Here is a 13,900-nt window from a genome sequence, read left to right as displayed (position 1 = left end):
GGTCTTGGTCCACAGCTTTGGTCCAAATGTTTCAGCTATGTGCAGTTCACTGCCAGTGTTTCCATGCAACACAGCATTCCTTAGGTAAAATATTACAAATATTTCAGAACTAAATGAAAAAGACATTCTGCATTAGCACAATCCTGATGAATGTGAGGTAGAAAGAACAGCAAAGATTTACAAATAGTAAGAAATTTTGAAGAGAAATTTTCCAGGTCAAGCAAAGATAAAGCTGCTACTTACAATTGATATAATCGGTATGATCGGTTATAGACCGGTTAGCCTGATGTCAGTGGTGGGAAAGATGCTGGAGTCAATTATAAAAGATGAAATTATGTCACATTTGGACAGCAGTAACAGGATAGGTCCAAGTCAGCATAGAAGGGGAAATCGTGCTTGACTAATCTTCTGGAATTTTTTGAGGATGTAACTATGAAAATGGACAAGGGAGAGCTAGTGGATGTAGTGTACCTGGACTTCCAGAAAGCCTTTGATAAAGTCCCACATAGGAGATTAGTGGGCAAAATTAGGGCACATGGTATTGGGGGCAGAGTACTGACATGGATTGAAAATTGGCTGGCTGACAGGAAACAAAGAGTAGCGATTAACGGGTCCCTTTCAGAATGGCAGGTGGTGACCAGTGGGGTACCACAGGGTTCAGTGCTGGGACCGCAGCTGTTTACAATATACATTAATGATTTAGATGAAGGGATTAAAAGTAACATTAGCAAATTTGCAGATGACACAAAGCTGGGTGGCAGTGTAAAATGTGAGGAGGATGTTATGAGAATGCAGGGTGACTAGGACAGGCTGGGTGAGTGGGCAGATGCATGGCAGATGCAGTTTAATGTGGATAAATGTGAGGTCATCAACTTTGGTGATAAGAACAGGAAGGCAGATTATTATCTAAATGGAGTCAAGTTAGGAAAAGGGAAGTACAACGAGATCTAGGTGTTCTTGTACATCAATCACTGAAAGCAAGCATGCAGGTACAGCAGGCAGTGAAGAAAGCTAATGGTATGCTGGCCTTCATAACAAGGGGAATTGAGTATAGGAGCAAAGAGGTCCTTCTGCAGCTGTACAGGGCCCCGGTGAGACCACACCTGGAGTATTGTGTGCAATTTTGGTCTCCAAATTTGAGGAAAGACATTCTTGCTATTGAGGGAGTGCAGCGTAGGTTCACGAGGTTAATTCCCGAGATGGCGGGACTGTCATATGTTGAAAGATTGAAGAGACTGGGCTTGTATACACTGGAATTTAGAAGGATGAGAGGGGATCTGATTGAAACATTTAAGATTATTTAGGGATTGGACATGCTGGAGGCAGGAAGCATGTTCCCGCTGATGGGAGAGTCCAGAACCAGAGGCCACAGTTTAAGAATAAGGGGTAAGCCATTCAGAATGGAGTTGAGGAAAAACTTTTTCACCCAGAGAGTTGTGGATCTGTGGAATGCTCTGCCCCAGAAGGCAGTAGAGGCCAAGTCTCTGGATGTTTTCAAGAAAGAGATGGATAGAGCTCTTAAAAATAGCGGAATCAAAGGTCCCGCTAGGGGATGAGGCAGGAACTGGATACTGATTGTGGATGATCAGCCATGATCACAGTGAATGGCAGTGCTGGCTCGAAGGGCCGAATGGTCTACTCCTGCACCTATTGCCTATTGTATCCTGTATTACACCATAAGACATAGGAACAGAATTAGGTCATTTGGCCCAACAAGTCTCCTCCACCTTTCCATCAAAGCTGATTTATTATCACTCTCAATCCCATCTCCTGCCTTCTCCCCATAAACTTTAATGCCCTTACTAATCAGGATCCCATCAACCTTCACTTTAAATATACCCAATGACTTGGCCTTCAAAAGTTGGCTGTGCAATGAATTCTACAGATTCGCCACCCTCTGGTTAAAGAAATTCCTCCTCTTCTCTGTTCTAAAGGGATGTTGCTATATTCTGAAGCTGGACACTCTGGTCCTCAATTCCCCCACTATAGGAAACATTCTATTCAGATCAACTCTATCTCGGACTTTTAATACAATAGGTTTCAATGAGATTTCCCCTCATCCTTCTAAGCAGCAGTGAGTACATGCCCAGAGCATTCATTCCTGGAGTCTTTCTCATGAACCTCCTCTGGATCTTCCCCAATGCCAGCACACCTTAAATAAGGGGCCCAGAACTGCTCACAATACTCCAAGTGTGTCTGACCAATGCCTTATAAAGCTTCAGAATTATTTCTTTGCTTTTATATTCCAGTCTTCTGGAAATGAATGCTAACATTGCATTTGCCTTCCTTACCACCAGTTCAATCTGCAAGTTAACCTTTAGGGAATCCTGCATGAGGACTCCCAAGTATCTTTACACCTCTGATTTCTGAATTTTCTCCCCAGTTAGAAAATAGTCTACGCCTTTATTCCTCCTGCCATACACTTCCCTGCACTACATTCCATCTACAACTTCTTTGTTCATTTTCCTAATCTGCTTATGTCCTCCTGCAGACTCCCTGCTTCCTCAACAGTACCTGTCCCTTTACCTATATTCTTATTGTCTGCAAATTATCACAAAGCCATCAATTCTGTCAGCCAAATCATTAGCATATAATGAGACAAGAAGCAGTCATAACACCGACCTATGCGGAACATCACTAGTCACCAGCAGCCAACCAGAAAAGGTCCCTTTATTCCCACTCTATGTCAGCCAATTCTCTATCCATGCTAGTATCTTTCCTCTAATGCTACGGTCCCTTATCTTGTTAAGCAGCCTCATGTGCGGCACCTTGTCGAAGCCCTTCTTAAAATCCAAGCAAACAACATCCACTTACTCTCCTTTACCTATCCTGTCTGTTATTTCCTCAAAGAATTCCAGCAGGTTTATCAGGCAAGATTTCCCTTTAAGGAAAGCCTACTGACTTTGGCCTGTTTTATCATGTGCCTCCAATTACCCCAAAACTTTATCCTTAATAATGGACTCTAATTTTAATCTTCCCAAACACTGAAGTCAGGCAAACTGGCCTATAATTTCCTTTCTTTTGCCTCCTTCCCTTCATAAAGTGTGGAGTGATATTTGAAATTTTCCTGTCCTCTAGAACCATTCCAGAATTTAGTAATTCTTAAAAGTTCACTACTAATGCCTCCATAATCTCTTCAGCTACCTCTTTCAGAACCCATCTGAGCACTTTCTCCTTTGTAATTTCAACTACTCTCTCTTCTGCTCCTGATACGCTCTATTTTCTGGCCTACTGTTGATGTCTTCCACAGTGGAGACTGACGGAAAATACTTACTGAGCTTGTCTGCCATTTCTTCGTCCTCCATTACTACCACTCCAGTGTCATTTTCCAGAGGTCCAATATCCACTCTCACCTCTCTTTTACTCTTCATATATCTGAAAAAAACTTTTGGTATCCTCTTTTATAATATTGGCTAACATATTTTTACCTCCTTTTTAGTTGCCTTCTGTTGATTTTTTGCATCAGTATTTACTCAGGAAATTAGCATAGCGTATATGGAAGGAAAGGAAGCAAGCAGTAGTGTCATAGAGCATATAGAAATTAAAGAGGAGGAGGTGCTTGCTGCTTTACAGCGAATAAAGATAAATCCCTTGGGACTGACATGACATTTCCTTGGACCTTGAGAGAGACTAGTGTAGAAATTGCAGGGGCCCTGGCAGAAATATTTAAAATGTCCTTAGCCGGAGATGTGGTGCTGGAGGACTGGAGGGTAGCTCATGTTATTCCATTGTTTAAAAAGGGCTTCAAAAGTAAACCAGGTAATTACAGGCCGGTGAGCCTGACATCAGTAGTAGGTAAATTATTGGAAGGTGTTCTGAGAGATCAGATATACAAGTATTTGGACAGCCAAGGGCTGATTAAGGATAGTCAGCATGGCTTTGTGCGTGGTGGATCGTATTTAACGAATCTTATAGAGTTTTTCGAGGAGGTTACCAAGAAAGTAGACGAAGGAAAGGCTGTGGATGTTGTCAACATGGACTTTAGTAAGGCCTTTGACAAGGTCAGACACTAGGTATCCATGGTGAAGTTGTAAACTGGATTCAAAATTGGCTGTGTGGGAGAAGACAGAGAGTGGTAGTGGATGATTGCTTCTCACTGGAGGCCTGTGACTAGTGGTGTGCCTCAAGGATCTGTGCTGGGACCATTGTTGTTTGTTGTCTATTTCAATGATCTAGATGATAATGTGGTAAATTGGATCAGCAAGTTTGCTGATGACACTAAGATTGGAGGTGTAGTGGACAGCGAGGAAGGCTTTCTGGACCAACTGGAAAAATGGGCCAGAAAATGGCAGATGGAATTTAATGCAGACAAGTGTGAGGTGTTGCATTTTGGAAGGACAAATCACGGTAGAACATACACAGTAAATGGTAGGGCACTGAGGAGTGCGGAGGAACAAAGGGATCTGAGAGTTCAGATACATAATTCCCTGAAAGTGGCATCATAGCTAGACAGGTTTGTAAAGAAGGCTTTTGGCATCCGGGCATTCATAAATCAAAGTATTGAGTATAGGAGTTGTGATGTTATGGTGAGGTTGTATAAGGCATTGGTGAGGCCAAATTTGGAGTATTGTATGCAGTTCTGGTCACCTAACTATAGGAAGGATATCAGTAAGATTGAAAGAGTGCAGAGAAGATTTACTAGGATGTCGCCAGGTCTTCAGGAGTTGAGTTAGATTAGATTCAACTTTATTGTCATTTGCCAAGCACAGATGCAAAGCCAATGAAATGCAGTTAGCATCTGACCAGAAATGCAAAAAATAGTAGCAACACACATCAAAGTTGCTGGTGAACGCAGCAGGCCAGGCAGCATCTCTAGGAAGAGGTACAGTCAACGTTTCAGGCCGAGACCCTTCGTCAGGACGAACTGAAGGAAGAGTTAGTAAGAGATTTGAAAGTTGGAGGGGGAGGGGGAGATCCAAAATGATAGGAGAAGACAGGAGGGATGGAGCCAAGAGCTGGATAGGTGATTGGCAAAAGGGATATGAGAGGATCATGGGATAGGAGGTCCAGGAAGAAAGACAACGGGCGGGGGGGGGTGGAACCAGAGGATGGGCAAGGGGTATAGTCAGAGGGACAGAGGGAGAAAAAGGAGAGTGAGAGAAAGAATGTGTATATAAAAATAAATAACGGGAGGGGGAGGTGGGGCATTAGCGGAAGTTAGAGAAGTCGATATTCATGCCATCAGGTTGGAGGCTACCCAGACGGAATATAAAGTGTTGTTCCTCCAACCTGAGTGTGGCTTCATCTTTACAGTAGAGGAGGCCTCTGACTATACCCTTTGCCCATCCTCTGGTTTCCCCCCCCCTTGTCTTTCTCCCCGGGCCTCCTGTCCCATGATCCTCTCATATCCCCTTTGCCAATCACCTGTCCAGCTCTTGGCTCCATCCCTCCCCCTCCCACTTTCAAATCCCTTACTCACTCTTCCTTCAGTTAGTCCTGACGAAGGGTCTCGGCCTGAAACGTCGACTGTACCTCTTCCTAGAGATGCTGCCTGGCCTGTTGCGTTCACCAGCAACTTTGATGTGTGTTGCTTGAATTTCCAGCATCTGCAGAATTCCTGTTGTTTGCGATGCAAAAAATAGTGTTATTTACAAAATAACTGCGAATAAAAAGTAAGTGCTACAGCACACAAATATAAAAGTACTGAGACAGTTACAGAGAAAGATTGAACAGGTTAGGACTTTATTCCTTGGAGCATAGAAGAATGAGGGGGGATTTGATAAAGGTTTACAAAATTATGAGGGGTATAGACAGAGTAAATGCGAGTAAGCTCTTTCCACTTAGATTAGAAGAGATAAATACAAGAGGACATGGCTTTAGGGTGAAAGGGTAAAGGTTTAGGGGGAACCTTTTGTGCACCGCAGACCGGTTTAATATTGACGATATCCTTGTGGACCGGCCGACGGTGGGGGGGAGTGGGTGTTCAAGTTCAACAGTGCGTGACAGGGAATGAGGAAAGGTGCAGCTGACTCATACCGTGCCATATCGCCAAATCATATCGTTTCCGCGCAGCCTGGTAGCACATGCTCACCATAGTTGGGGACCACTGATTAGGGCGATCTTCTTCACTCAGAGAGTGGTGGGAGTGTGGAACGAGCTGCCATCTGATGTGGTAAATGCGGGCTCACTCTTAAGTTTTAAGAATAAATTGGATAGATACATGGATGGGAGAGGTCTGAAGGGTTATGCAGGTCAATGGCACTAGCGGATTAAAGTTTCAGCACAGACTAGAAGGGCCGAACGGTCTGTTTTCTGTGCTGTAGTGTTCTATGGTTCTAAAAGCTTCCCAATCCTCTAGCCTATTTTAATCATGTGCTTCCAAGTACCTTGAAACCTCATCCTTAATAATAGACTCCAAGATCTTCCCAACCACTTAAGTCAGGCTAGTCAGCCAATAACTTTCTGTATCTTTTGCCTCCCTCCCTTCTTAAAGAGTGGAGTGACATTTGCCATTTTCCAGTCCTGTGGAGCAATGCCTGATTCTAGTAACTCTTGAACGGTCACTATTAATGCCAAAATATGGTGCTGGCAATATATGGTGACATTTTGTTGGCAGCTCACAAAATTTCTAAATATACATGTAATCAACAGTTATTGCTGCAATCTGCAGCCTGTAATTTCCCTTTAAGAAACATAGTTTTGAACCATCTAAATGCACTAGTGATCTTAAAATCTCCTAATAAGCCTGAAGACTCAGCAACTTGAAGTGACCAGATGTCCGCCATCACAGAAAAAGAAGGTATCACAAGGACTTCAGGCCAAACTGAAGCAAATGGGAATTCAACCACCTCTCCCTAGTACTCTCCTGGCCAGTGTGCAGTCACTAGAGAGCAAGATAGAGGACTTTAGGGCTGATTGCTGTATCAAAGGGTAAGGAGGGATTGCTGCATTCTCTGTTACTGTTTCACCGAGATATGGCAATTCTTGACTAAGCTTGGATCACAGAGGGATCCTTGACAGCTGTGACAGGGCTTGAATGCTGTCACCTCATACAAAGCAAAACCAAGTAACATAAATGTTTCAGTTAGTCCTGACGAAGGGCCTCGGCCTGAAACGTAGACTGTGCTTCTTCCTACGGATGCTGTCTGGCCTGCTGCGTTCCACCAGCATTTTGTGTGTGTTGCATGAATTTCCAGCATCTGCAGATCTCCTTGTGTTTGCGAACATAAATGACAACAAGTTTGCACTCTCAGATGAGCTCAATGCCTTTTATACGTGCTTTGATTGACAGAACATGGAGGCACCTTCATGAACTCCAAAGCCGTCAATGACTCTGTGATTTCAGTCTCTGCTGCTGAAGTGAGAGCATCCTTCAGGAGGGTGAATCCATGGAAAGCATTTGTCCCAGATGAGGTACCTGGCCGAGTGCTAATCAATTGGCTAGAGTGTTTACAGTTATCTTCAGCCTCGTGCTTCATAGTCTGAGCTACCAACCTGCTTCAAGCAGAACTTGGTAACCTGCCTGAATATCTATCGTCCAGTAGTACTTACATCCACTGTGATGAAGTTCTTTGAGAAGCTGGTCAGGAAGCTTATCAACTCGTGCCTAAGGAGTGACCTAGATCCACTCCAATTTTCCTACTATCACAACAGGTCAACAGCTGATGCCTTCACTCAGCTCTGGAACACCTGAACAATGAAAATACATAAATTCAGCTCAGCATTCAGTACTATCATTCCCTCAAAACTAATCACTAAGCTCCAAGACCTGGGTCTTGATACCTCCTTGTGCAACTGGATTTCCTCACTGCAAACCCCAGTCAGAATGGATTGGCAACAGCATCTTGTCTACAATCACCATCAGTACAGGTGCTTAGCCCCCTGCTTTACACACTTTATACCTATGTTTATGGGCTAAGTACAGCTCCAATAGCATATTTAAGTTTGTTGACAACACCACTGTTGTTGGTTGAATCAAAGGTGGTGACGAATCAGCATACAGGAGGGCAATTTTAAGTTTGGTTTATTAGTGCCACAACAATAACCTCCTGCAATGTCAAAGAGCTGAATATGGACTATAGGAGGAAGAAGCTGGAGGTTCATAAGGCTGTCCTCATTAGGGATCAGAGATGGGGGGCGTCAGTAACTTAAAATTCTTTTGCATTATCATATAAGAGGAATATATATATATATTTGCCATCACAAGGAAGGCAGAAAAGCATCTCTAATTTCTTAGGAATTTGTGTAGATTTGGAATGTCACTAAAAATCTTAAACTCCTATAAATGCGCAGTGCAGAGTACCCTGACTGGTTACATCATGACTTGGTAGTGAAATACCAATGCCTCGGTGCAGAAACGTCTACAGAAGGTGGTGAATATGGTCCAGTCCATCACAGACAAAGCCCTCCCCATCATTGACCATATTTACAAGGAGCACTGCCACAAGAAAGCAATATCCATCATCAGGGACCCCCACCATCCAAAACATGCTTTCTTCTTGCTACTACCATCAGGCAGCTGGTTCTGTACCTACCAGAGGGATAAAATGACTCTGAGGTCAATAGGAGCCATGCTTTCACATGCAATCAGGAAGGCAAAGCGAGAGTGCTCACAGAAAACTCACAGACACTTTTGTGACACCAGGGACACTTGATGCTTGTGGCAAGGTTTACAAACCATAACAATTTACAATCCACCCTGCACGTCAGTGACAGTGACACCTCCCATCCTGATAGGCTGAATGCCTTCTATGCATGATTTGATGCAATGAATGATGAGGCATCGAGGAAAGCCCCTTCTCCCCCTGAGTAACAGGGACTCTGGTCGCAGCCAAGGTGAGGAAGATCCTAGCCTGGGTAAACCCATGCAAAGCTGCGGGGCTGGACAATATAATTGGTTAGGTGCTGACTGATTGTACAACACAGCTAACAGAGGTTTTAACAGACATCTTTACTATCTCTTTGCAACAGTCCACCATCCCTGCAAGTTTCAAGGCAGCCGCCATTATTCCGATGCCAAGAGAGTGATGGTAACTTGCCTGAACGATTCCAACCTAGTGGCACTGACCTCAACAATCATGAAGTGCTTTGAGCTGCTGGTAATGGATCGTATAAAATCTCACCATCCTGCTACATTGGACTTCTCAGACGAGTGCACTGATAATGCCATTGTCTCGGCCTTACACTCCATTCTTTTCCACCTAAAAATGATGCCACACGTGCCAGGTTGTTGTTCATTGGCTTCAACTTGAGTGTTTAACATGACCATCCCTCAGATGATGGTGGGTAAATTGTTCTCTTTAGGACTCAGCACCCCTCTCTGTAACTGGATCTTGGACTTCTTGACGGAAAGACCTCAGTCAGTCCAAATTGGCAGCAACATCTCAAGCTCCATCACGCTGAGCACTGGTGCTCCCAGGGCTGTTCACACTGCTGACTCATGACTGCACCAGCAGATTCGGCTCAAATTGCATCATTAAGTTCGCTGATGATACAACAATGGTTAGCCCTATCAGCAACAATGATGAGTCAGTACACAGAGAGGAGGTAGAGAGGCTTTGTCAAATGGTGTGAGAACAACCGGAGTCTCAATGTAGACAAACCAAAAGAGATGATTGTGGACTTCAGGAATGCATAGGTCGACCACTCTCTATTGCATATCAATGGACTATGGAGAGTGAAGAGCACTAAGTTTCTTGGTGTGCACACACAGACACATCTAATCTGGACCCACAGTACCACTTCATTAGTCAAGAAGGCACAGCAGTGTTTGCACTTTCTGGGGAGATTGAAGTGTGCAAGTCTCCTCACCCCCATTCTAACAGCTTCCTGCAGGAGCACCATCAAGAGTGCCCTGTCTGGTTGTATCATTATGTAGTATAGAAGCTGCAAGACCCTACAGAGGATAATGCCTTGTTTGTGATCTTTACCGGTGTGTCATATACGAAGCATTGTTGAGGTTCCCTACCACCACTGAGACTGCCACACTGGGTATCAACTTCTTCCCTCAGGCTGTGAGATTAAGAATACCTTGCCACCACTGAGGTCTCATCACTAGGATAGTAAGCTGTTTATTGTGCTCTGTACTGTGTACTACATATTGTATTTTATTAACTTCTTTGTGGTAATATTTTTATTTTATGTGCTGTGTATGATGTATGTTTTGTGGGTGTACCATGGTCTGTAGAATGTTGTTTTGTTTGGTTGTATATATGTACGGTCAAATGACAATAGACTTGAACTTCAGTCCCACACCACCAGGCTCAGGACCAATTATTACCCTACAATCATCAGCTCCTGATCTGGAGTAGATAACTTTACTCACCTCAAATCTGAGCTGTTTTATAACCTACAGACTCACTTTCAAGGACTGTACAACTCGTGTTCTCAGTATTATTTATTTTTGATTTGCACAATTTGTCATATTTTGCACATTGGTTGTTTGTCTGTCTTTGTTTATGTACAGTTTTTCATAAATCCTATTGTATTTCTTTATTTTTTCTGTAAATGCCTGCGTGTGCGAGAATGTGAATCTCAAGGTAGTATATGGTTATCGGCAGGGGCTTTGATTTCTGCAAAGTGTACACATGATCTCAATTTCTTGCAATATGCACAATTACCAAAAGTTATTACACACTTCTTTGTTATCCCATATAATGTGCATGGAACCTGAAATCTCTAGTATGCATGGCTGCATGTGATATGACTCAATGTACTAAGGCTGTACACCACATTATATAATCTGTAATGGCCTGACATGTCCTATGCTATACACAGGGGCTGATTGTTCCTTATTAATGCTGACAGGGGCACTACCATACTTACCAAAAGTTGAATTTTAACTTAAAAAATAGTCACAATCAAATTACAGAGGTGGTACACAAATCACAATATGTTTTCCATGGAATGAGCAAGGTTTCAATAGAAAGATGGAAAAGGTTAAGTGCTAAAAGATTTTAGGCAGAATTGACGTAAAAATGCTGAAAGTATGGATGAATGAAATAGAAAGCTCCCTAATTTGGGAAGGTGTTTGAGCATTTTAAAATCTACTGATATGTGAGACTGCTGTAATTTACTGTATCTGATGAATCTATGTTATTTCTCTGCAGCTTCCAGCTCGGTAAGTGAGCCCACTACCATCTCAGCTTCCCAGACTTGCAAAGGAGATGGCAGTCGGATAAAGTCACGTGTCCCTCCAAACATGCCAAAACTCTTCATCCCATCATCTGTGGCAAAGTTTCCGCCAGAGATAACAGTCACACCACCTACCCCTACCCTCTTGTCTCCAAAAGGCAGTGTCTCTGAGGAAACCAAGCAAAAATTAAAGGTAAACTGACATTTGTCCTGCATTGAATTTGTTTTTGTTTAGACTTGCATCTTAAATCCCTTTGTCTTCTCTGCCAGGTTGTGTTCAGGTGACTGGGTCAGACACTCAGAAGTCTCAAAATCTGCTTATTGATGCAGTGCCCACTTTCTGGGAAAAGGCTTTTCTAGAAGCTTTTAGGATTAGCCAGTGTTTTGGGGCATCAGATAAAGAGCAAATTGTTTCCAGCGAGGAATGACTGAGGTGTCTCGAGATGCAGCTGCTCAGAGACTGTGTTAGAGAACTGGAACTGCAACTCGATGACCTTTGGCTTATTAGGGAACATGAGGAGGTGATTAACAGGAGCTACACGGGGTTAGTCACCACAAGGCTACAGGTGACAGATAAATGGGTGACTGTCAAGAGAGGGAAGGGGAAAATGTCAGATAGTGGAGAGCACCCCTGTGGCTGTCCCCCTCAACAATAAGTACTCTATTTTGAGTACTGTTGAGAGAGTACAACCTCCCTGGGGGAAGCAACAGTGGCTGTGCCTCTGGCACTGAGTCTGTCCCTGTGGGTCAGAAGGATAGGGAACTGAAGGGGATGGCAGCAGTAATAGGGGACTCAAAATTTGGGGGACAAATAGGAGGTTCTGTGCATGTGAAAAAGAAACATGGATGGTAGCTTGTCTCCCAGGTGCCAGTGTCTGATGTGGCCATCAGCGAGGCTGGAAGTCTCCTGGAAATCCCACATCTGGCCCTGCAGACATACCGCCCATTCTCTCAAGAGTTAAATAAGAAAAAGAAATGAGAAATAAACTTACCTTGCCTCCGTGTGTTGAACCAAAGCCTTAGTACTGACTCAGACGACTCCGATGATGTCCGCTCCACTAGACGGTACCTCCCTTTCATGGAGACTGGGTTATACAAGCTCCGCACCACACCTGAACAGGAACACTTCTACTGTTTCTGCGTGATATTTATCCTTATCAAAGCCATGCTGACTCCTTCTAATCAGCCCCTCCATTTCCAAGTGATTATAAATCCTGTCCTTTAGAAGTTTTTCCAATATTTCTTCTCCTTATTGAAGTAAGGCTCATCGGCCTTTAGTTGCTTGGCTTATCCCTACTGCCCTTTTGGAATAAGAGAACAACATTCAAGATTCAATATTCAAATTTACTTATGTGTTTGTGACCTCCAACAAGTGCAATTATCTTCCTTTGGGGTGTTTCTCCCTTGACACCCTTTGGCATGAGCTTTAGGAAGGCTTCTGGATGCCACACTCAGTCAAACGTTGTTGAGATTAAGGGCAGCCACTCACCCTATTCCTCGGCAATTTATTATTTGGAATTTGGTGGTTGTTGAAGGTCAAGGCATCCTAGCCCCAGTACGTTGCCTCAGGAGTTTCAGAGTTAATCTGAAATTGGCTGCAGTGTGTCTCATGGGAAGATGAGATGTAACTGCTTGAGCTTCTCCAGGTTGTCATGAGGTAACAGGACAATGAAAGAGAGCAATACACAGACACAAACTGCTGGAGGAACTCAGCAGGTCAGGCCGCATCAATAGAGGTGAATATACGGTCAACATTTTGGGCCAAGACCCTTCATCAGCACTGGAAAGGAAGGTGGCGGAGGCCAGAATAAGAAAGCAGAGAGGGAAAGGAGTACAAGGTAGCAGGGATAGGTGAAACCAGGTAAGGAGGAAGATGGATGGATGGGGGAAGGGGGGGATAAAGCACATCTTTCTACTAGACTTGGAATGTTAAGAACAGAAGAAATAGGAGCAGAAGTCAACCTCCTAGGACCTGCTCCACTATTCATTAAGATCATAGCTGATTCAAACTTGGTGTCAGCTCAATTTTATAAGTCTACTCCTCAAACTCTTCATTTCCATGTAGGCAAAATCCTGTAGGTCTCAGCATTAAATAAATTCTGTGGCAGTCACTATCGCCATAGCTCTCTGGAGTAGATCATTACAAATCAAAGGATAGATAATTACCCTCTGAGAAAGGGAATTCCTCATCATCTCTATTTTAAACAGACAGCCCCTTAGTATCCGTACCCCTAATTTTAGGTTCCTGTAAGGGAAAACCTCCTCAGCGTGTTCCCTTTCAAGTCCCTCAGAACCTCACTTTGTGGACTCCACTAGTTATTTTAAACTCCATTGATGTCACCCAACAGAGATAGTTCTTCATATCGAAAACTCTCCTCAGAACATGATACAAATGAAACTGGTTAGCAGGGAATGTTGACATGAGGAAATCTACAGATGCTGGAAATTCAAGCAACATACACAAAAAATGCTGGTGAACGCAGCAGGCCAGGCAGCAGCAGGAAGAAGTACAGTTGAGGTTTCGGGCTGAGACCCTCCATCTTCTTTCAGTTAATCCTGACGAAGGGTCCCGGTCCGAAACATCGACTGTACCTCTTCCTATAGATGCTGCCTGGCCTGCTGCGTTCACCAGCATTTTTTGTGTGTTTTGCAGGGAATGTTGGTTGGCATGGACAGGTTAGGCTGAAGGGCCTATTTCTGTATTAAATAATGACTGAGAGAAGGGAGGAAATTAGCTCTGTCGTGCAGAAAAGATGAGAGGAATGGGAAGGACAAAGGATATGTCTTTGATATGTCAGGCTTTTCTCTTTGGAGCAAAGGAGCATGA

At 43.6% G+C, this 13,900-nt stretch overlaps 1 protein-coding gene across 4 annotated transcripts in view; it reads left to right on the top strand.

The window, feature by feature from the left end:
* cabin1 (calcineurin binding protein 1) overlaps positions 1-13,900 on the top strand; it is a 693,325-nt gene that overhangs the window by 663,719 nt on the left and 15,706 nt on the right. For all 4 annotated transcript variants that reach the window (XM_063031768.1, XM_063031766.1, XM_063031767.1 and 1 more), the window contains exon 35: positions 11,049-11,266. In XM_063031768.1, coding sequence (XP_062887838.1) covers positions 11,049-11,266 — 218 coding nt within the window. The remainder of the gene's footprint in view (positions 1-11,048; positions 11,267-13,900) is intronic.

This window comes from Mobula hypostoma, chromosome 23 (genome assembly GCF_963921235.1).
Source record: "Mobula hypostoma chromosome 23, sMobHyp1.1, whole genome shotgun sequence".
In the NCBI taxonomy this organism is placed as follows: Eukaryota; Metazoa; Chordata; class Chondrichthyes; order Myliobatiformes; family Myliobatidae; genus Mobula; species Mobula hypostoma.
This window is presented reverse-complemented; position numbering and strand designations above follow the sequence as displayed.